Source organism: Castor canadensis, chromosome 6 (assembly GCF_047511655.1).
Source record: "Castor canadensis chromosome 6, mCasCan1.hap1v2, whole genome shotgun sequence".
NCBI lineage: Eukaryota > Metazoa > Chordata > Mammalia > Rodentia > Castoridae > Castor > Castor canadensis.
In genome coordinates, this window is record NC_133391.1 from 60,441,826 (window position 1) to 60,466,964 (window position 25,139).

Sequence of the window (25,139 nt, forward strand, 5' to 3'; positions counted from 1 at the left end):
GATGACATAATTTTATTATTTTATTACAATACATACTAAGGAGACAATATTTGTGCATAGTGCATAATATTTTTATGCACAAATAATGCCTCATAAAGGGTTTAGAACAGAGAGTTTTTCAAAAATCAATGCTGATTACTAGGAAGGTCTTATAAATTGCTTCTCTGATATTTAGGTCAGACTCTGGTTCAGAGCTCATTGCTGGCAATATTACTGGCAAGGTTTTGGAGATAACCATATTTTAGCTTTTTTTTTGTGCTTAAATATGTAGCAAAACCTGAAGGTCACAGAATGTATGGTCAGATCCTAAGACAGGTCTCTAAATCTGAAAGAAGAGAAGGAATGAAACTAGGGTGCTTTTTCATGATGAAGTGAGGAGAATTGACAGGGGTGGCACTATGGCTTTCATTAGAAGGAGGCTCTTTTTTTGGTTCTTGTTTTTTGTTTGTTTGTTTCTGGTGGTACTGGGGCTTGAACTCAGGGCTTCATGCTCGCTAAGCAGGTGCTCTACCGTTTGAACCATTCCACCAGTCCAGAAGGAGGCTTAACAGAAGTTGGAATACCAGAGACCATGTACTAGCTAAGAAGACATCAGGATTTATTCTTGTTAATAGTCTAGAGTGCTGCTGACTTTCTTAATCACGAAGGCCATTGTTACAAACATTAAATGTATCTAGCATATCAGTCACTGTAGCCCAGGTCACACTTTATTCTTTCTCTACTATACTGGCAACATTTTTCTACTGATTCAGCACATTTAGTTTATGTTCACTTGCAAATAAACCTGTTATCCCTTTTTAGGCTCTTTCTGCCCTGTCTAAATTCTGTTTTATAGCGTCTTCTCTCCTCATTTCATGTCTTCTTTCCTTCATTAAAAGATGTGCTTATTTGATTGCAGAAGAAAATTAAGAATATGAACTGATTAAAGACATGATTTTTCTTCTGTAGTGGTTGTATACTTAGCATAGCCAGTGAGCAGCTTCTTTGTGTTTTGCATCTAATCTCATGAAAACCTAGACAGGCCTCAACAAAGGACACTAATCAACAGCATGCAACATCTTCTGTCTGTGTCTGCTTCCAGCTGTAACTGGGGATGTTTGTGCTGACCTCATTGGGGATGGCTGGCTATGCAGCAAGTTCAGCCAACTCTAACCTAAACCAAATGAATTTGTTTACAGTGTGTCAGCTGTATACCAGAAGAGCAGATGATGGCCTTGCTCAGAAGGAGAGGTTCATTAATGGTGATGACCACTTGTCTTCCAAAAGCAGGGTGCTCTGAGCTCACCCACAGACAGCCTCTAGGAGGCAGGACTTGTCTGATTCATCTCATGGCTGTATTGAAAGCACCAAGGCCTGCAGAGGATCAGCCAAGTGCAATTTTCAAAGTCTTTGATACTCAGTGTTTGTAAATGATGTTTTCATAAATGAATTGAATTGGTAAATGTGATATTTTCAGTGAAAGTCACTTATCTTTTTTGTCTCTGATCCTTTTATCAGATTTCAGCCACCTTTCCAGAAAATGAGTTCCTTTTGTTATCAATTCTACATTGTCATCAAAGGAGACACTGTTTGCATAACACTTTTACAACGTTTCCAGTGATTTTTAAAAACTGTCTTTAATTAAGCCTTCTTTTAAAAAATGTCTGTAAATTTAACAGCTTCAAGCATATTATTGGAGTTTCGATTGGATTCTTATTAATAGGGTTAAAACTCACTTCTTTGGCTAAGTTATCTTCTCTGGTTGCTGAGTTTTCTACTTCTCTTGCTGAAGAATAAATTGCATATGTGGAATTCCAGTGATTTTTTTTTTATTTGTATGATTCTGATTCTGATATCAGAATTCTTCATGAGAATCATTTTTTCATGGTTTTATTTAGGAATAGAAAAATACTTTCCCATAACAAATAAGGTTCTTTAAAAAAAAGTTCTGTTGTTTGTTGGTTTTGGTGGTTGAGGGCTTCATGCTTGCAAAGTAGGTACTCTACTGCTTGAGCCATGCTTCTAGTCTGCTTTGCTATGGTTGTTTTGGAAATGGGGGTCTCTGGAACAGTTTCCTGGGGTTGGCCTTGAGCAGTGATCCTCTTGATCTCAGCCTCCCAAGTAGCTAAGAATACAGGTGTGAGCCATGGTGCCCAGCTGTTTGTTTTTAACCTATTTAAAATTTTAGATTTTTTTCCTACCTGTTATGAACCTTGTAAAAAGAATTAGGCTTTTTAATCCTCACCATTATTAGGCAAGAAAAAAAAATCATTAATTGTGTGGGCAAATGACAATATCAGAAGATAACTTTGGGGTCCTTGTATTAGTCCATTCATTATATATATATATTGGTTACCTTCATGAAAATGAGTTATAGGCTATTTGAAATCCCCTTTTTTCACAGAAAAGTTTTCACTTGTTCTCAAATACCATGGTTCTAACCAAACACTTCCTTGGAACCATGAATTCTTGGGAACCTTAGCTAGAACAGTCTGGAATCACTACCAGCTTCTAGTTAACTCATCATCGGTGGGTATGGAGCTCTGTCTGCACAGAACATCCTTTATTACTGAGATACACAGAGAGGATCTTGCCCAGGTCTACCTGCCTTTGGTTCTCCTTATTACTATGACAAATCATACAACCTTGGATGTTTTCAAAAGTATTTTTTCTTATTTATTGAGTTAGTAATTAGCATCAGTAGAATGTTAGAGCAGGAAGGAATAAACAATTATACACAGCACCATGGATGAGTCTTCCAAGCATTACGCTGAAGAGAAGAAAAAATAAGAAAGCGGAAGAGTACATCCTTTGCAGCTCCACTTACATCTGCTTAACAGAGCAGACCAGTCTGTTCTGTTGGGATTGTGGTGGCAGTTACCTGTGCACCATTCAGAGAGGGATGATAGACTGCATCCATACAGTGGAACAGGAAGGAGATGGCTTCAGTTTGTAAAAGATCATTAAGCTGTACAATTAGGATTTCTATACTTTTCAACAAAATGCTTAAAATAGTAACAGTTATGATATACTTGGCGGGGGAGGGGGGAATAAAACAGCTGCTGTAGTTAAAGCAAGGCTTGTAAGAAGGGCCCAAAATGGGTCTGGGGTAGGGCTGATACTATAAAAACCACAGACCTACCATAACCAGAGCTGAGGAATGCAGAGCTCCTCCAGCTCAGCTACTCGGTGACTCCGTTTAATAACTTGTGTAATGCATGTGTATTGAGCACATACCTTGTTCCAGACTTGGTTCAGTACACCAGAATATATTGGGTGACAGACCTTGAGTTCACAGTTTAGAGATCAGGGCTTTCAACTGACGGATTTATATGAGCTATCTGTCCCCAGTAGACATTTGAGGTTGCACTTCCTGGATTTGCATTAGTCTTCCTATTTCAGACAACCAAATATTTCATTTTATTAAGGTGCAGACTGAAGTTTCCTTTCTTCTACTTGTTGCATGTTTCATTGTGTTCAAGGAAGAATGTTTTGAGGATTGAGTATAGTATGATATGCATTATAAGAGACCTGGTCTTTGAGGGAGGCTGTGGTGTGGGCAGAGATTATTCTTGGAGTACTCCTCAGAGCCTGCTGGCTGGAGTGCCCAGAGTTTTGGGGCAGGCAGATTCATTCACACCACTTGGCTCCCAGGCTTGTCATTTGATCAGGCCCTCATCTGCATGTCAATGAGGCTTGAAGCCCACAGAAAGAATTAACTGGCCTGAGATGTTTATGCAACTTTTCAACAAAGGCAATTGAAAGGAAAGTTGCCCTGACTGAGCTGATTGTCTTGGAGCAGATATATAGTGAAGTAATCAAGTTAATATTATGTGACTCGAGTTACAAGATATTTTCAATGATCAGCCTAGCAAGAGTTTAAACATGAGCAAAAAGCATAAACTAATCAAAAACAGTAAGTGAAACATCCTTTTTAAAGTAGCTCAACTGGCCTTTAAATATTTTTATATGTTTTATTCAGATTAAAGCATAGTCCAAATTCAGATTTTCTTTAGCATGTATGGACCAGGCTTTCTATTGCATCTGTAAACCAACATTATTAACTTCCAGTTGTATTTCTTGTCCTTTAGGACTAATTAAAGAAAACATGTTTGTTTCTCTAGGCATCACTCCCAAATCTTCAAGTGCCAGGATATAAATTCTGGTTTTAAGTTCCAAAAGAATGTTTAGGCTTTGAGATCATATAATCTTTAGTAGAAAAGTTCATGTGTGAGAGGCTGCATGTGTTCCTTGAAGAGCTTAGCTTCATACAATAAACATTTCTAGCAAATTCCATGCAAAGACTTTCCTACGTCTTGTCCACAGGTTATATAAACAAAGACCTAACAAACTCAACTTAGATAAAAAAGCTGTGTTTCAGAGGACATGAATAAAATAGGTAAGACTCCTGGAAACTCGAATATACTTTTTCTTGTGTTAATATCTTTCATGTGTGTCTCACTTTACCCACAAAGTCTTAAGAAGTAGCTTGATTTTCAAGTTTCTTCAAGCTGAAATATAGTAATATAAGATCTTTTGTGATTTTTCTTCTGAATAAAGCTGAAGTAGCTGTGCCAATAATGGTACATAGTGAATCTTCATCTTAAAAGACAATTAGGTTATAAGCTAAGTATGTAAGGCAAAAATTATGTCTAGTCAACATGACCTTTGAAAGCCTATTAAATTGTCCATAAAATCCACCTTCCCATAAACTCAGCACTGCCAGGTTTTCCTGTAATGTTGGAAACATCACTGTGTCTTCAAGCATCAGAGGAGGCAGAGCCACACTGTAGGAGCAAATACATTTATTTAAACACTGGAAAAGACCTCAGCATGGTAAGATCCCCATACCATGAAATAAATGGGAACCAAATCAAATCAACAAATCAACAAAGGAGTCAGCTAATTTTCTGTCTCATTTCCTGTGTTCTTTATCAGGCTTAGATTCACTGAGGGAATGGCAAGTAGAATTTCTAACACTATGTCACTTATTTTCCCTTCAACCTCATTCTTGCCATACAGTTGAATTTAAGTTAAACGACACTATTACACCTGTGAAGCTTCTAAAGAGCTTTTCTGCCAGTGAACATGTCAGGAAATACGCTGTGAACACTAGGGTTCAGAACTTGAAACAACACTTGTAATGAGAGCATCATGTGGTCTTTACCCCGACTCTCCTATTAGATATGTTTGATTATGGCTTAGAGTAATTGTTTTTGAAGGTAGATACCATTAAAATGCATGTAGATCGTGTTTAATATGATGCTGAAGTATAGCTTGGCAACAGTTAGGACTGCAAGAGTTGACTCCCTTTTTAAAGGGCCATTACATAGTTAGTAAGCCTAAAGTTAAATTCTTTTTGATAAGATTGAAATAATTTGGCACATTTTACTTAAAATTTTGTTTATACAGACACATACGCCCACATACACCCACCCACACACATTCTGACTTGCTTCCTAATATATTTATAAGGCCCCTTCTGGTTTGACTGCTTCTGGGAATTTGAGTACCTTCTTTCTCTTGGCTCAAGTCAGTCTCTCCCCAATGTCTGATTGATGGTGGTGGAGTTGGCGATAACCTTGGACTCATCCTCAACTGTTCTCTTTTGTTTCTCACATACACATGTATACTCACCACCGCATGCTCGTCGTCACCAAGGCCTGTTGACTCTACCCTCGTAATTCATTCTGCTTCTGACCACTGGTAGTGCTCTGCACAAGCCATTGGAGCATCAAGCCTGGACTCATGCAGTATCCTTCTGGCTTTTTCCCTGAAACTCTCCCATTCTCCTACACTGGGACCTCCTCACTCTGCCAAGCTCACAAGCTTAGCCTTTGAAGTGCTCTCGCCTTGACTCTTCTTCCCCATACTTTTACATGGCTTGACCTCACTTTTGTTAATTGGGTCTCTGCTCTAATCCACTTCCTTAAAAATGCTTTTCTTGACCTTTCATGTTTAAAAGAACCTCACCTTCCCCTTTCTCTCTCCAAGCCTTTTGTTTCTTGTTGTACTTAATCCAAGCCTAAAAAGATTTTATTTACTATTTACCTTTTTATTGCTTGATTAATCCAGAATAACTGTGTGTCCAGTATGGCAGTCACTAGCCACATGTGGCTACTTAAATTTAAGGAATTAAAGTAAACTAAAACTTAAAGTTCAGTGCTTTGATTGCACTGACCCACCTTCCAAATTCTCAGTAGTTACATGTGGCTAATTGCTCCTATTGGACAGCATAGGTGTAAAACATTCCCATAAGCCAGAAAGCTCTGCTGAGCAGGGCTGCATTAACTAAGAAGAGTTCCCTGAGGGCAGAGGCCTGTTTAGCTTGTTCAGTGCTGGAAGTCCAGTGGCCCTGTGTGACATGGGCTGCTCAATAAATATGGGAAAGAGTGAGAGAAAGGAAAAGAGCCTTGAATTCAGGAAGAATTGCCTTAATTGCTTTAATATTTGTCTTCAATCCTTCCATATCCTTAAGTAGACTTAAATCTCAGGATTAAAGGAACTAAAAATCTGCTTATAACTATGTAAGGGAGGACATTATTAAGGGAATCCTGTCTAATGTGATCTGTCACCTTGTCTCCTTAGAGACTCCCTTTGGGGACTTCAAATAGTCTTGATGTCACTTCCAGCAGAAAGGCCGATTTTCTCCAATCTCTATTTAGCATGATAAGCCACAGTCCTCCCTTTATCTCTACAGAGTACTCACACCCTTTTTTGCTAACACACACTAAGGCTTCAGTTCCCCAAAATTAGAAATATGGATTGCCTTCGCCTGTGAGTTATTTGTGCTATTTTTCTGAATTTGTTTGGTGAAAAGCCCTTTGTAAAAGTGTCTTGACGGTATATGAACTTGAAGCACCCTATATCACGTGGGGTTGGTGAGATCTGCGGCTGCCTGAGGATCTCCTGGAGTGTTGATTAAAAGCACCACTCTCCCCCTGGCTTGCTTTGGAGCTAATACCCTTATAAATTGTTACTGTGAACTTTTGAACTCAGAGAAACTTCTGGACCTATGTAATAATATGTAAGCAATCTAAGGCTCAGAATTTCTGTCTTCCCAGAAACAAGTCACGTAGATTAAAAAAGTAAATTTGATTCTTGTCTTTTTAATGGTTTCTTATAATTTAATGTTTTAAAAATTATCTAGTTCATGTTTCATTTATGTTTAAAAAAACACCAAAGAACAAAAACAAAATTATCTGGGAGCTTTAAATCTACTTTGTATGAGGTTTTTAAAGAACAATTCTTCATGTCTGACTGTCAAGATAAAAAAATCATTCCATAAGGTAGATATGAAAATTATTTTCAAATAATAGTTTCAAAAACAATAACTTATCACTTTTAAGACAGATAAATAATTTAAGCCCCAAGTAATTCATTGAATTGTGTCCTGAAGTATAGATTCTAGAAATTTGTTAGATTTGAACTAACAAAATAATGTCAAAGCATTTAAATTTTTGAGTAGGTGCATATTGGCCTAAGAAACATGAGATTTTTAGAACTTGAATAAAATAGGAGTAATTTGCATCAACTATGCCTTTCTCCAGAAAGTTTAGTGAATTGGTGAGCACTTTTATTTTATAAGACATTATGAGAGAAATATAATAACTAATAGTGGACAAATGAATTAGTTTATTTTTAATCAGGAAAGGTGAGTTGTAACTTGTCCTTAAAAACTGAGTGATAGCCAGTCCATAAATCTGTACTTAGAGATAAAGATTTTGTTTTCTAACATGCATTGCTAACCACAAGTAATAATTCCTCAGCTCTCCAAAGAAGGATCTCATGCTGCGAGAATTCATGTGCACAGAGCACACTACAGCAGAGTCCAGTTGGCGACGGGCTTTTTCATGCAGAAGTGAGAAAACCTTGTTCCAGAGAGCACCTGAAAACACTTTTCACCATTCTTTTTTGGATTTTGCGCACATTTTGATGTCAGAATTGCTTCTGGCTCATTGAGACCTAAACGTTTAATAACGAGGCCAGCCCTTCCACTGAGAGACTAACCCACAACAAGCAAATGCCAAGAATGCTCACCCGCGATTCAGAGGCTGCACCAGCTGAACAGAATGCCTACAGCCATGTTGCTGCTGGGGACCTTCTGTCTTTCTGACAAGCTCCACAGCCTGCCTCTCAGTGGCTTTCTGGGGGAGGCTGACAATGAATAGGGTTGTATTAGCAACTGAGCCAAAACTACCAGTTCCCACCAACACCAATGTCCAGGACCACATGCACTGTCTTATTAGGCTCTTCTCTGATGTGGATTGCAATCCTTTCTCCACCAGTCATTTACTCTCAGATTTAATGAATGTTACTTTACCTGTGTCACCTTTTTCCTATGTCTAAAATGGGGCATACCAAATTTGCAGAGTTGTTGTGAGTTTTAGAGGTCAGGCACATAAGTTGCTTGGCGTGTGGTAGCTATCAAAAGCAGGAATGACTCTTTAGCTTCATGAAAATCACTAGCTGGAGCTCTAGTTGGAAAAGAGAACAACTCTGTTTTTTTGGCCTGCATTCACTTAGCACTTAAGTGTTATTTTGTAGTGTCTCTAAGTATACTCCATGAGAAAAAGTATGATTATATGTACCGAAGGTTCTCATTATCTATGAGTAATCAGGATAGGAAAAAGAAGACCACTTCAACAATGAAGCCAATAAAACTTGGAACCATGTTTTCATCATAAAAAGTAAAACACAAGTAAAGATAAGTAAATCACCTGATTGTAATTTGTCTTGAGAAACCAAACTGAAATTATGAAAATAAGTCTATTAATGCCTATATTTAATAAAATTTATGTTAGATCTTTGTAATGAATTGGTAAACAGTTCTTTTAACAGAATTATGTAGTGATATTGCATGATATCCTTCATTTTGTTTGACTTCACAGTATGTGAGAGAGTCAATTTTGCAAAAAAGTGTTCTCTCTTTTTCCTTTAATAGTCAAATCATCTCTTGTGAAGCATTTATCACACCATTATCCTGTTGATGTCTTTCCAAAATGAACTGTTTCAGCTTTCCTTTTGGCCTAGTGTGTATTTCAGTTATTCAGCATCACGTTCCCTGACTTTGTGAATTGTGCATCTTTTTCAAGCTTTGCAATTTCACTTCCAACCTCCTTACATTTTACTTGCATTGCATCAAAGAAGGGTTTGAAATCTGCCCTATCTGTGAGATTCCAAAGATGTTGATTTAATGGATGCAGAGATAAGCTATTTCTAAGCAGGGATGGGAGGAGCCAATTCATGAATATTTTCATATTATGATGACTTCAGACTGTGGGAAGTTGGATAGCCAGGGCTCCCAGTTCAGAATTATCTTCATCCCTTGATGAAGAGCTACACCACGTCATGAAGGTCCCCAGCGTGAGAGAAGGTTTCAGTGTGTTTGTTCAGCCTATCCCCTGGGCATCCCAGAATAGCTTTTTTATCAGCATTGTTTGATCCCCTGCTTCTGCATCATCAGTTCCTAGTTCACAGATAGAACCAGAAAAAGGCAGAAGGGTGGCTCAGGCCCTGTAGCAGCGTGATCAATTTTAAACCATCTATAAAATTGGCCAAATGAATTTAATTAAAAAAATAAATTGAAAAAACCTATGAGAAATGATCCTGGTAAAATTTTCTTTTTTATTAGTGTGTATTAATTGTACAAAGGGTTTTCACTGTGGCATTTCCATACATGCATATAATGTACTTTGACCAAATTTGATGCTGGTAATTTTCTTCTTCTGGAGAATAGATTTCTTTAGAGGGCAATAAGAAAGGGACAAAAGAATGTGTGAGTGCTGTAAATTCCAGCTGCAGAGTCCTAATTTCCTCATCATCACTGACCTGACACATAGTGATTCTGCTTATCTAATCAGTGGAATCAAATGAGAATAATAATGTAACAATAACATTAATTAAGCACTTGTTCCAGTCACTATCTAAGGACTTTGTCTACATTATTTCATTTAATCTTTATGATACCCTCAAAGTACCTTCACAGTACCCTCAAAATGCTTATTTCATACATAAGGACTTTGAGTCTCATCACTTGAATGGTGGACACCCCTGTGGACAATGGGTGATGGAGTGGAAATCTTGCAGGAGAGCAAAGTAAATACGGATATTGTCGATTTGAGGCACAAAGAATTAGAAATCAGAGATTATCACTATGGCTCACCACATGGAGTACATAGGTGATTTAGCAACCTGATTGGTTTTTGATCCCAAGAATGGAGCACATGGAAAGAATATTAATGAAGGGCCATATTGTTCCTCTGTCAGAGATATTCAGGGGAACTACAATATTGAAGAGAATTGTAGTGGATTAGAAGGGGAAATTTAAGGCTTATTGGTAGAAATGGAATGTTTGAAGTCCAAGAATTCAAAGGAATGTATACTAGTTACCAAGTTCAGAGTCAGATCCATCAGGAGAGGAGGGAGTTGGAGAATGTGTGCATTTCACTAGATAAGAAATGTATGAAGTAAGAACTCAGGTAGAGTTTGATGAAATGAAGTAGAGTGGCCAGTCTGAACTAAGCATGAACCACACTCAATGGCCTTGGCAGTCTTCTCCTTCATAACAGTATGATGATAACAAACACATGCAAATGAATTAAATCATGCAGCAACATGTGCTGGGCATGCTTCCCCTTGGGGAATGGAGTTTTGAAAAGTTCTATGAGTGTCTGTGGCCATACCACTCTGAATGCATCTAATCTTGTTTGAAAAGTTTGATAAGGGTTCAAGCTCCATACAAAACATGTGGTCAGGAGGGAAAAATCAATGCTTAAAACATGAAATCGAGGTTTCAGGTACCATGGCTTCTGTTGTTGCTCTTGTTGAGTTACTTGGTTGTACTCAATAAAAACAACTCAAGTAGTTACATCTGCATATTGTCTTGCCTGTTCTACCAGTTGGCATTGCTCTCTGCAAGTAACAGACTTGATTTAGAAGTGGCAGAGCACCCTCTCTTGAGGCCCTGTGTATGGTAGCTGGAATTGACAAGGGCTCTGGTGATTGAGGCTGGCTATCTTTACCACATCTCACCTGGAAGTTATACCCAAAAGGGCATAACTAGAAGTAAACATGCATGTATAATCTGTGGATCTAAACCTGTTGAAAGCACCATAAGAAAGGAGGACTAAGGTAGAAAAGAGGAACTATTGAAAGGATAAACCAATTTGTATTATAATACATATATACATGGAAATGTCACAATGAAACTTCCTGTATAGCTATCTTAAACAAACAAAAATGTCTATTTTTCTAAAAATGGAGAATAAGAAGATAAAAACAGGTCCTCTCTGCAGGTTGATACCAGTGGGAAGGGGGAGAATATAAGGAAAGAGTATTGTGGAAATATCATATGGTGGAAATATTATGTATGTACATGGAGAAATGAGACCTACTGAAACTATTCCAGGAATAAGAAAGGGGGATAAAGGAGAGTGATGGAGGCAATGAATGCAACTATGATATATTGTAAGTACTTTTGTAAATGTCACAGTGTATACCCAGTACAACAATAATAAAAAAAGAAAAAAAGACTAGCTATCAAGGAGAAAGAAAGAAGGTTGAATCCCTGCTTTCCACAGCATCTGGAACAGTGTTAGAAACTATTAAGGAGTTAAAAAAAAAAGTCTCAATTGATTCAAGAGTGGTTTGAAACTTGGAAATATCACAAACATACCACATATAATGTATCTGAAAAAATAAGCATTTATATTCAACTCATTGTTCAGATATATTTGACATAGATAGCAGGATTGTAGATAATATTCAAAAAATTATATTCTTTATATTCAAAGCATTTTATATTATTTGTACCGCCATGCCTTTTTCAGTGTATATTAACTGTACTAAGTAATAGGTTTCATTGTGACATTTTAGTACATGCACATAAGATATTTTGTTCATATTTACTTTCTCAGTTACTCTGTGTTCTCTCCCTCCTTTCCCCTTATCTCCTACCCCATCTCTAATAACCCCCTTTACTTTCATCTCCCTTCTCTCCCATTAAATTCTACATATAAGAAAATATGGGATGCTTGTCTTTCTGAGTTTGGCTTATTTTGCTTAAGATGATGATCTCCAGTTCCATCTGTGTTCCTGCAAACAACTTAATTTCATTCTTCTTTATGACTGACTAAAACTCCATTGGGTATATATGCCACATTTTCTTTATGCATCCATCCATTACAGCACACAAATAGAACCAACCAACCAGAAATAACATGATCATTTTAATAGATGTAGAAAAAGCATTTTACAAAATTCAAAATCCAGTCTTGGTAAAAATCCTGAAGAAACTAGGAAGAGAAGGATCCTACTTCAACATAATGAAGTCTGTATATCATATACGTAATGGGGTATTACTCAGGCATAAGGAATAATGACAAGGGTTTGAAGGTAAATGGTTGCAGTTGGAGGACATCATGCTAATTGAAGTTAGCCAGGATCAGAAATACAAAAGATGCGTGTTTTCCTTCATACGGGGAAGATAGATCCAAAGATAAACATATACACAAAAACAAGCATGATCATATTCAAACCCAAATGTAGAACATGTTTGTAACAGTGGAACTACTGGACAGAACTCAGAGAGAGAGGGAAAGGAAAAGGGAATGATAGAACATCAGTAATATTGCATACCATACGACGTGAAGGAAGAGGATATAAGGATGTGTATTGAAAACTTGAAAAATGAGGAGAGGGATGTAAAGGGGTATGGGAGAGTATTCAAAGGGATTGAACAAACCAAAGTGGGGCTCACCTACAGGGGCATGCATTGAGACACCCATTTGAATGTCAACTTAAATGTTAATAACGAAAATCAGGACTGAAAAGTAGGCACTGTGTGTGCAGCGGGGGAGGGGGGTTGCGGGGGGGGGAGGGTGAAGGAAGGAGATTAAGGAGACTGTATATGGTTGATGGACTTCAAATATCTATATGAGGCAGAGCTGAATAATCTCTTGCAATTGCTTTGGGCGGGGTGGGGAAGGGGGCTGGGGGGGAGAGACGATGGGGGAAAGGTGGATAGTGTACAGTGTAAGTCTTATTGGAACTGTCACTGCAAATCCCCACCCCCGTGTAGTGAATGTTTCCTATTAAAAAATGTATATAAAAAAAAAAGCCTATATACAACAAACCAATACCCAGTATTATACCAATTGATATTAAATGTGAACTTAAAACCTTTCTTAGTTGTTACTTCCTAAGCAGACACCTAAGCTGAGTCTTTGAAGAATGAGTTTAAAGAATAAACAAGTGAGTTAGTCAGGTTAAAGTCATAATAAACAGAAACTACTCTAAATATTTCAACAGAAGGAAATTCAAATGGAGAAATAGTTACTCCAAAGCTGAAAGAGCAGACACAAAACAAAGCGAGACAAGGTGATCTTGAGATTAGCAAAAGCAGGGAAGCCACTGCCACACGCAGGACCGAAAGGACTTGTTATTACCCACAAGTCAGGGCCTTCCAGCAAAGCTAGCATGGTGTTACAGCTGTCTGAGCAGAGCAGAGGGCATGTGGAAGACACAGCCTATGATGGGACAAGTGAGTGAAAGAGACAGGCAGAGACATAGGGGGAGAGACTAAGTTCCTTAACACTATGCCCTCCAGTCCTTCTGATCTGCCCAAGCCTTCTGTTAGCCAGACCTACCTGAAAGTCATTCAGTTGGCAAAGGAGCTTAGAAAATATAGTTTCCCAACAGAATGGATTTGAAAGTATAAAGGCAAATGATTGCACCCATTGGCAAGTGAAAAGACAAAGGCTGGGGGTTGGAGGACTTGTTGTAGTCATAAGAGGAGGTATCCACCTAAAGATAACAGCAGACAAAGCATGGAATAGGCAGAGAATCTCAGTCAGTGTGGTTGAAGTTCTAGAGATGGGTAGGAGCTAAAAAGGAGGCAGACCCCCTGGTGTGGGAGTTCCATGGCAATTACGGAGGAGCTGCCCACCTGCCCTGTAGGCAGTGGGAGACACTGAAGTGCTTTCAGTGAGACAGTGGCTGGGCCACATTTGTACTTCAGGTCATTTTAGCAGTTGTGTAAACTCAGAGAAGATTTTGAAGAAGTTAAAATCTACTAGTTTCTTGCCTTTTGTCTTGTTCTCAAATTCATTCAAGCAGCAATGAAAAGCAGCAGTAAAATAATCAGGATGAAAAGAATAAAATTTTAAGTGACAAAATGACTAGATGTGCAGGCAAGGAAGAAAGCGCTCAGTGGTAAAACCCGAGTCTCTCACCTGAGCTGAGCAGACCATGGTAAGCAAGTCAGGTTAAATTTGAGTTGGAAAGCCTGTGGGAGGTCAGGTGGTGATGTCCAGGAGCAGATGGCATCTGTACACACAGGGGTCAGTGGTTGACTGAAACATGTACCAAGATTTTTGTCCATGGAGCTCCTTCCCCCTGCGATCAGAAAGCATCCATCACTGTATGATGTAGCAGATAAATTAGCAAAAACCAGTGTTTGTGTAGTGCTCTGCATCACTCAGACTGGGTTCCAAGTTTTGTGTGAACTCCATGATCAACTTGTATCTCTGTGTGTGTATATTTAAGTTTCAGTGTCTCTGAGAAACTGAGAGACGAAGCAGACAGGACTGGTTAAATCTTCCACAATCCATTCATGATTTACCCAGGGTCTTCTGAGTTCATATCCCTAGGGTTATTTTTAACAGACTGTTGTTCGGTTGATTGGGCTAGAAAGTGCCAGGTGACCAGACACTGCCTGCTCCCCTCCCCTCCTTCCCACCTCGTTCAGTCTGGGGGCCCTGCAGGGTCCAAGGCAGGAGGTGGTTTCCCTGAGCACCAGAGGATGAGTCTGCTTATGGCAAAGCTCTGCTCGCAGCTCCTATATGCTGGTAAGAGGCTGCCCTAGATTCTTCCCCAAAACTTTCCTGTGGGACTCCTCCTTTCCACACACAAGGAAAGGTGCTTCTGGGGTCCTCATACCTGCAAGGGTTTTCATTATGGCGGCATTTCAAATTCTCCCATCTTTCTCTGCTACCAGTTTCTTGTAGTTATTGAATCTAGTGTATCCAGAAGTTTCTTTCTATTTTTAAGGCCTTGCCAACTCACTGCTTTTTGGAGCCATACAAATCTAATGGGACTCCTGACTCAGTCCCGAACCAACTGGAACTGATCAAGTTTCTCAGCCTTATTGCATGTAATAATACCTCATAGGGTTACTATAGGGATTTCAGGAGATAACGTATGTGAAAGATCTAGCTCAGTGCCAGGCTTAATAAATCTTCCCTTCCTTCTCCCACCAGAGTGGCCTGGAGCTCTTATCCACATTTCCCAGTGCTTAGCACAGCATAGAATTAGCAACATTAGTATATCCAAAAGGCAATTGCCATTTAATTGCTCTGGCCCCAGCCAGCCTGAAGTTTGCTGCTCACTTCTAATTTGGGGCTAAGGGTTTTAGTCTTACCCTGGCTAGTCACAAAATGACTGCCTCAGAGAGAACTAAAAATAACTGCAGGCAGCCATTGATTAAATGGTGAAAGATTTGGTAATCTCTTCCATTTAGCCCTATATAAAAGTGTAAATATTAATTTGCTGGCCAGCGGAAATCAGACGTTTTGAGCACCATCCCTCTGGGAGTTAGTGAATTATCCTGCTTGGTTATACCAGCTCTGCTCTGGAGAATTGAGCTCTCCCTGTGATCTTCATGAAAGTAAATCAGTACCCTCACATGAATTACACTTAGAATCAAGTTTCAGATTTCTCTTCTTAGAAGACACTTATATTACATACTCAATCTAAAGGCGTAAATGCCCTTCCCTCAGCACGTGAAGTTTTTCTTAGCACTATTGTGAGATGATCATATGCCCACGTGAAGGCAGTTACTTCACCTCCTCCCGACCCGACGTCACATGAAGGAACAGCAGTCTCTATCAGCAGGAGCCAGGGTTCTGAGATTTCCAATTGGAGTCTTTAATATTCTAAATTCATATGTACATTTGAGGAAACCTAGATGGCATGAAGGCACACGGAAAGCATTTATATCTGAACCACTTTCCATGTGATTGTGAGTTAAAGTAAATTCTAGATAGCTGTTAGCAGTTTGAGATTTGGAAAACAGCCTGAGCCATATAAATTCTCCTTTAGTTCTCTTTCCGTTAAATCTTTTGCCAAAGTAAATGGAAGCTGTAGAGAACCTCTGAACTCCTCAGTTCTCAAGTGACCTCAGTGAAGATGGATTGGCAGCACCAATGTTTGGTTTTCAAAGAGAGATTTTTTTTCATTCCCCTTACAAGTGTCCACATCAGTTGTTTCCCCTCAGGAAGATGCAGTTTTGCTTTCTGGGCCCCTGTGGATCAGGGCATGTTGGTGCCTCTGAGCAGTGGGCTTTCTGTTCAAGGAGCTCACCTTGAGCTTGGGGTTGGCATTCAGGGTTTCTGCACTGTACATCACAGCTCAGCTTTGCTTTCCTGATTCTTTTTTCCTCTCAAAAAGACCCCTTGAAATTAAGAGGTCTAGAGTTCAGTGCCTCCTCCTCCTGCTGGTTAGGGTAAGTGGCTTAACTGTTCCAGACTTCAGTTTCCTTATCTCTGAACTGGAAATTAAAACTCTTACTGCCCTATATCCAAAGGGATGTAAGTCAGCCTGCAATAGGGATACCTGCACGCCCATGTTTACTGCAGCACAGTTCACAATGGCCAAGCTGTGGAATCAGCCTAGGTGTCCATCAGCAGATGGATGGATAAAGAAAACGTGGTCCTTATGTACAATAGAATATTATTCAGCCACTAAGAAGAATGAAATTATGTCATTTGCATGAAAATGGATAGAACTGGAGATCATTTTGTTAAGCAAAATAAGCCAGACCCAGAAAGACATATGTTGCATGTTTTCCCTCATATGTGGATATTTATGCATATTTATATATGTCATGAAAGTAAAGGGAGGCTGTTTTGGGGGAAACAAGTACGGGGGGGGGAATGAAGGAGAAAAGAGAGGGTGATAGGACGATGAATGTGATCAAAGTGCATATATCATATACATGTATGAAAACAGCATATTGAAATTCACAAAAACTGTAAAAAAAAGGTGGAGATAGAGATAAGATGAATAGAAGGGTGAATATGACCAATGAACATATGCTTGTGTGGAAATGTCACTGTGGAACCCCTTTTTATAAATAATATCATGGCATAAAATAAAATAATATGATATAAAATTAAACTTCTTGCAAAAAAACAGTGCTGCCCACAGAGCTCTCTGCTCTTTAAATATTTTGTTCTTGTACTCATAATCATATGGCTTATTGCATTGAATTGTTCACTTTTTTGATTAATAAATATTAAATGTAAACATATCTTATATTGCATTGTATTGTTTACATACATGGAATAAATTCATATAACATATACCTTTGACAAGACCATATGTCTCTAGAAGGTAGGGACAGTGGCATACATTCTTGTGTATCATACTTGAGTCCAGGCCATGCTCAGACAAAATAAACTCTCAATAAAAACTCTTCATTCTAGTGTCTCTAGTTAGCAAAGTATTCATTGGTTGAGTACATATTCGCAAAACTTAAAACTTTAATTTTATTTCCAATATATTTTAATGTGTGCTGTTCATTTAGTATAGAGATAACTCTGAAGGAAAACCATGGCACAGATTTTTGTATGTTTGCCATAATGCAATGCAAATCTTTTGAAAAATAAATGGCTTATGTAATTTTTTTAATGGTCTTGCAAAACATTGGTTTTATAATTAGCCTCATACCATACATGTGAAGGTCCAATTTTTTTGCCATAGTTGTTACTATTTGGTCATATTTGAGAAACAGCATCACGAAAACAATTTCTTAATTCATGATCTGAAAATTAAATCTCAAATTAAGATGGATGCTGTGGTTTGACATGGTTTGAGTGTGTCCCCTGAGGGATCATATGTTGGAAGCTTATACCTTAGTGCAGTGATGTAGGGAGGTGATGGAATCTTTAAGAGCTTGAGCCTAGTGAGAGTATGTAGTCTCTCCATTCCACATATGCTCCTGCCATTGTGATACCATGTGCCGTGAGGACCTCACCAGAGGTTGGAGCAGAGGCTGGAACCATGCCTATGCCCCGAACCTCCAAACTGTGAGCTAAATATACCTTTTCTTTAAGCAGTACCTATCCTCAGGTATTTTGTTATAACAATGGAAAATGTACTAAGGCATAAAATTGGTACCAAAGAGTGGGGTCATTGCTATAACTGTGCCTGAAAATTAGAAGTGATTTTGGAACTAACAGAGGTTGGAAGAGTTTGGAGGAGCCCGGAGTAAAAGCATGGAGTGTTGTGTGCAAAATGTTAGGGGGATTTCTGATGAGGGCTCAGAAGACAAGGAGACTAGAGAACTTGTCTCAAATGGGCATAAGGACCCTACAGGATGCTATGGAAAGAACTTGGCTACATTCTGCCCAGCTCCTGGAGCCTTTTGGAAAGTCAGACTTAAGAGTGGTGATCTGTCATATCTGATGGAAGACTTGCTGAACAGCAAAGCATTCATGCTACGACATGAGCCCTGTTGGCACCCTTTAGTCAGATTTACAGTGAGACTGAGAGCAAAAGGAAAATTCACAGCCTGGCCAGAGGGAGAACGGAAAAGCATGTTTGGGAAAACAAAAATCAGAGCATAGCCAAGCTTAATAAAGAGATTTGCATGGACAGAAGGGAGTCATGTGCTAGTTGGCAGGGTAATTGAGAAAGGCTTTAAGAGTATCTCAGAAATCTTCCCATTATAGGCCCAGAGACCTATGTACACAGATTTTGGGGGATTCTGGGGCTTGCTGCCCAGGTCCATGAGACCCTGCTGGAGCACTTCATGGCTGTAGCTGTAGGTTGAGTGTAGCTCGTGCTGGCAGTGCCCCTGGTGGTATGTGTGTGTTTGTGTGTGTGTGTGTGTGTTACTGGTCTACAGGTGCACAGAATGCAGGCATTGTAGGATCATGGCAGCTTCCACTGAGATTTCAATGAGCGGCTAGGCAGAGGTCTACTACAGAGGTGGAACCAGTGCAGAGACTCTTCACTAGGAAAATGCCTAGTGGAACTGTGGGAATGGGGACCTCAGAAAGGTAGAGCAACCAGCAGTGTGTAACACCCCCCAAGGCCTCTGATGCCTACTCCCTGCAGTGTGCACAAGATGCCAAACTGGTAGCTTTAAGATTTGATGTCCATCCTGTGGATTTTGCTCTTGCTGGAGACCTGTGACCCCTTTCTTTAGGCCTATGTGTGCTTTTTGCCTGTTTGGCCATTTCACCTTGAAACTTTGTAGCTTGCTTTTTATTTTATAGGCTCACACCTGGTATCAGATTGTCTTGAGTCTCAAATGAGACTTTGAACTTGGATTTTGAGTGATGCTGGAATGCATTAAGACTTTGGGACTACTCATGATGGAATGAATAAATTTTGCATTGTAAGACACACACAGACCTTGAGGGCCTGGGACAGATGCTATGGTTTGGATGTGTCTAAGTGTGGCCTCCAAGAGTTGAGGTATTGGAAGCTTGGTCCTCAGTATGATGATGTTGGAAAGTGGTAGAACCTTTAATAGGAAGAGGCAAGAGGAAGATTGGGTCATTGGGTGCTGACCTTAGAAAGAATTATGAGGACCTTGGTTAGTTCTTAAGAGGGAGTCGTTATAAAAGAGCAGAACTGACCCTTCCCCACTCTCTCTAGCTTGCTGTTTTACCATGTGGTGTCTCCCTCTCACATACACTTCTGCCTTAATGCAATCCCCCATGTAACATGGCCAGGGGAACCCTTAGGAAAGGCCAAACAATAAGTATGCCTGATCTTGACTTTTAGCTCCCTAAGCTGTGAGGTAAATAAATCTCTTTTCTTTATACATTAACCAGTGCCCAGTATTTTGTTATAGCAACATAAAATGGACTAATACAGTGGTTATATGTTGCCTTTCATTTAAGGTTGTTCTTCACTGCTCTACAAATTTACCTCAGATAGCCATTATGCCTCTGTTAAGACATTACCACTATGGGGAAGCTCACTACTGCTGGATACATCCTTTCTTCATTTCAGTAAGGAATCAAAAATTGGTAGAATTCTATAGAGTGCTTTTGAAGATCTTTATGTAGTACAGAAGTGTAAACACCCATTATTTATTATTATTGAAAGAGAAGGGAAATGACTAATTGCATTACTCATTCAAAAATCTGCATTACTTGTATATTATAAACTCAAGAAAACTCTTCTCAAAACAAAGTATTTATAGTCAGGCTCTATCTGTTAGATGAACAATTACTGATCATCAGGAAGAGACTGAGAATAGTCAACAGAAAATCTGTAGTCTGACTACATGTGCAAAGAGGCAGTGACCCACTGTTTGAGAATCATTCATACCTGGCTGTGATCCCTCTCTCATTAGTTGTTGTTTTTGAGCACTTTACTCCCTATAGATTAAGTTGTTATTAAACTTGTAATAAATACACCAACCCAATGTCTGGGTCAAGTTGGTGCTAAATGAGTTATAACCAATATGAGCATTATTATTGTGTTTTTACTATCTGTTATTATTATCAATCTAGATGTGGAGTGCTTACTTGACTAATTGTGAGTAACACTGACTGGGTATTTCTAAGGGAAAGAAAACTCTGATGTGTTTGGACTCTTAAGCTGGATAGCTATCTTAGTATCCAATTAGGGAAAAGGGAATTGATAGCAAGTGTCTTCTCTCAATCCTCATCTCCCTCCCCCACTAGGACTGTGGGGTCCAGATTTCTATCTGCTTATACTGTCACAAGCTTCTTATCATGTGCACTCTAGCTTTCTGCACTCTACTGAATGGGTATTGATCTTCTCATGTAGATAAAATTTCAGCTAGTTTTGTATCACTATAATCTGTACTTTTTGGTTAAACCAATGTTGTGCTTAGAAAAGTTTTCTTCCCCCCAAAGCCCTGATTTGTAGTATTTGCCATTTTCCATAGTGTAACTATTCCTAGTATGGTCAATTGCAAGCTGTCAACATGAAGTCATTGAATATAGATTTTGGGAAAAATGAGCACCACTTCTCAAATTGGTGCAAGCTAGCTCTATTATACTGCTGGCTCAGACTAAAACACGTTTTGACAGTATAAGATATAATGACTGACAACAAAACTTTCAAGGAAATGTATAGAGGGAAAGTCCAGTAACAGACCCATAATGACATTTTTGGTCAATGATTGATCACATATGTGTTGGTGGTCCCAAAGATTGTACAACCAAGTGGTGTCATAGCTGTCTTTTTTTGTGCAGATACACTCTATGTTCACACAATGACAAAATCACCTCATGAAGCTTTTCTTATCATAATATATCCTGTTAACCAGTGCATGACTGTAGTTTATCCCCAAAACGGGTCATTATGATATACTTGGCAAGTAGGATTCATCCAAACAGTGAGTTAATGCCAGACACGTGAGCCTGGATTTCAGTGTCCTCTTTGCTCTTGTTCTGCACTCTCCAGTCACACTTAGAAGCCTCTTTCTAGCATCTTGTGCTCCAGGAGAAAAAGTCTCCCTAACCACTTCCCAGTTGTTAAGTATCTCTTTAACTAAAAGTTTAGGGATTTGGTCATGAACGAAATGCCCATATCTATAAAAGGGTGTTATTTTTTCCTTTTTCCCTTCTTCCCTTCTCTCTTCTCTCTCCCTTCTTCATTCCCTTCCCTACTTTCTTCACAGCTATTTTCTATCATCTTCTTTTTGTTTTCCTAACAATCCTGTGAGGTAATCAGAACCGTTAGTAGTGTTCCTGCTTTGCAAAACTGGTGGAGAAACTAGAAAAACATTTCTTATGCATAAATCTCTCATTTTATTACCCTCATCCTTATTTTCTCATTTTACTATTTTGAAATCTTGATTGCTATTCAGACACCGCACTTCTGAATTTTTTTTTTCCATGAATAGAGTGAGATGATTTCAACCTCTGGCCACCTTTCCTTTGCTGGCATAAATTTAATTTTATTTTCCCCCTTGTGGGTGTTGAAAACTGTATCAGATTGTACTGAAGAAATTGCATTACAGTACTATAAATACATTTCTGAGAACTTTTAATTAGGTGATGATACCTAGAACTCTGTCATCATAACAGTCCCTAGAGATGATCGAATAGAATTCCTTTGAGAAGCAGTTCTGTTTTCAGCAGCTCATCCCTAGAACGAGCAGAATTCTGTTACAGACCCTCTTGAACTGTTCGTTTGCTTCCAGTGGATACTTTTGTCAGTGTAGTGGATTAACAAAAACAAAGGCCTCTTAAAAATTTTCTGAAAGCCTGATGACTTAAACTGAAGAGAAGAAGATACTGGAGCTAGTGATTTGGTGTTTACCATGAAGTACTCTGCAGACGTGCTTGAGATCACCGCTTGTGTCATTCTAATCCTTGTGAGCTTTGTGGGAAACATGTGTTTATTTTATTCTACGAGGAAGTGTATCACTGGGCGTTTACAAACATCATTTCTTCTAATTTTCAGTCTTATACTTGTCCACCTTATTAAAAACTTGGTAGTGAACGTCATGAAAATTGTTTATTCTTCTGGTATCATGTTGGATACAGCTGGCTGCAAAGTTTTGCGCTTCACAGCAGCCCTGACAACTTCACTGGCCATCTGGTTCATGTTACACTTTGCATTGCTTTACCATCGGAAGCTTTACCGAATTGTCTACACCTTGAGTGAGGCTGCAAACCTGGACCAACAAAAACATCCCTTGATGGGGATTTCTGCACTTTGGGGTGCTGGTGTGGCTGTGTACATCCCAGTTTTAATTTATACTAGAAAGCCAGAATACCTGAATGCAGGAAATGATACAGACTCCTTGCCTACTAACAGGATTTACGTGGATTGCTTAATTGACTTTGGAGACAAGCAGGTAGAATTTTACTATGGGAAAATATTTTTAGTTCTGATTGATAGTCTCCCTTTAGCCATCTTAGTCTTTGTCTGTTTCTGGATGTCTTTCCTCCTCACAGAGAAAAAGAAGATGACATATGGCGACATCTGGATTGGAGATGATGATTCAGAAACTGAAATCCTTAGAGGGGCCAAGTTCAGTGTTTTGTTAATGTTCCTGATCACCCCACTTTGGATTTCTCACTTTATCTTAGTCTATTTCTTCAAAGACTTGGCAGCACAGGTCTTCATCCCAGCTGTTCTCACAGCCCTTTCTTCAGGCTTCTCTGCTCTCAGTCCTTTCCTGCTCATGTTGGTTAATTACAAGATGAAGCTGGTGTCCCTTTGTGGTGCTAAAGAGGAAAAATCCACACCACAGCCTGCAAATGTTATTCTTTCTCCATATGCATAATGGCAAAGAGCTGGATTTTAATCCCTGGAAAACAGGCGCTGTTGCAGGAGGGTGTGGCAGAGGTTTTCGTTCAACAGTTAGAAAATTGACTTTGGAAGTAGATGTGGAAGAAGACATAAGAACGCTTAAGTTATTGTAAATTGAAGAAAAATAGTTATCACACATTTGTTCTTTAGAATAATACCAAGGTTTTCAATGTAGAAATCCTAAAGTAACTCAGTAATTAGCACAGTAGGTATGGAAATGAACTCAACATAAATGCTGTATTAAGTATTTTCTCTGTGCGATGTTTGCATGAAAAACAACATATTCTTGAAACCAAGGACTGCACTTCCTAGCTGAATACCTAAAGCTCCCCCAGAGTTACCCTATGTGTTCATCTGCTGTTTCTCTTGAAATGCCTCCACAGTTACTGAAAGTGCATTTGACAGGTGTACAGTGTTCAGTTTTTCTATTTTAGTAATAGTGCCTCAAGTGAGCTGACATGAAATTTTCTCACTTTATTCACTGTAAGTGTCTTCAGTAAATTAGGACTAGATAAAAGCGTTGGAATAAAGAATTTGTACTTGCTAAGTCATACTCTGCATATATATATATATATATATATAATATATATATAGATATTTGGTTACTACAAACATGGAGCTCACTATCCTTGCTTAAACACCTAAAATAGCAAACTACATCTTCTCTTCAGGAAAAGGGCATTTATTTTATAGATAATTTATTTACTCTTTTGATCCTTAAATTGGTACATTCACAAACTATAAGAAATTCTCATACTAACTTTGTTTCTGGATTTGGATTTAATTTTTTAAAAGCACATTGTAATTCTAATTAAAAATACATGGCCAGATTTTTATTTTTCACAGGTAGCCAGTGTAACCATTCAGACTGCTTTGGATATAGTAAGTAATTATTTTAAATATGTATGTATACTAAATATACTACACTTAATGTTACATAAATTATAAACATTGCATTTTAAGCTAATTCTTAGTATATCCTTATATTTTTCCATTTTCCTTCTGTAGTAATAGACCCTGGGTTTCCTGTACTACGGTTCCAGTGAATGGGTATCTTGAAATTAACATCCCTCTGCTCTGAAAAAACTGTGTCAAAAATTATAAATCTGGATCCTGTTTACAGAAGAGATTTAGAATATCTTTGTTGCCACAAAGTGCTGCAGAGAGAGGAAATTTTAAAATAACCAAAGCTGAAATTGTGTATGGTTGTATGGGCCAATAACTGCCCCTGTATAGCACAGGGAATTAAAAAAAATAAAACAGACTTAAGACCTTCAGAAATTTCTGGGTGGTCTTCATGGGAAAAGCCTAGCCACATCCATTGAGGCAGCTTAATCAGAAGGGCACTAGGCATGGATCCTGTATAATGACGCGAACATCTGGGGAGATGGAGGATGTGGGGAAGAGGTCACCATCTTTTAATTAAATGCATGTGTAGCCAGAGCTGGGACAGCCATTGATCTTAGGTAGTGGTTGTTAAATGTGGTTCTGAGACCAGAACTTGTTAGAGATGCTGGTTCTTGTACCCTACTGGAGACCTATTGATTCAGAAGCTCTGAGTTGAACCCAGCAATCTGTTTTAATGAGTCTCCTGGGTGATTCTCATGCATGTTGAAGTTTGAGAACCACTATTCTAGGGTTGCTCCAAAGTTTAATCCCCACAAGTGATCAGAATAAAGCCAAGATAAGTGACTCAAGATGTCGCCTCCAGTGCTCGCCATGCGTATTTCTGCTGTGTCTAATTCTCTTTAAGATGGCATTCAGAATTACCATCTGTGTTCCAGACGTTCTCAACAGTAATTGCCAAACAAAGAAATCCACTGTAGAAATTAGGTAATTTTTGC

General features: G+C 38.8%; 2 protein-coding genes across 5 annotated transcripts in view; both read left to right on the forward strand.

Moving 5' to 3' along the window:
• Window positions 1-25,139, forward strand: part of Sncaip (synuclein alpha interacting protein) — a 145,432-nt gene that overhangs the window by 38,323 nt on the left and 81,970 nt on the right. The window contains exon 1 of one of the 4 annotated variants that reach the window (XM_020163909.2): window positions 14,559-14,828. The exons of 2 other annotated variants lie outside the window; for them this stretch is intronic. The gene's annotated coding sequence lies outside the window, so the exon portion shown is untranslated. Of the gene's footprint in view, window positions 1-14,558; window positions 14,829-25,139 lie in introns of those variants that run through there. One more of the 4 variants, XM_020163918.2, reaches the window with a different exon arrangement.
• Window positions 16,919-23,834, forward strand: LOC141424115 (uncharacterized). The gene has a single exon (XM_074076560.1). It carries the CDS (start codon window positions 22,298-22,300, stop codon window positions 23,267-23,269), a length of 972 nt encoding a protein of 323 aa, XP_073932661.1. The 5' UTR covers window positions 16,919-22,297; the 3' UTR covers window positions 23,270-23,834.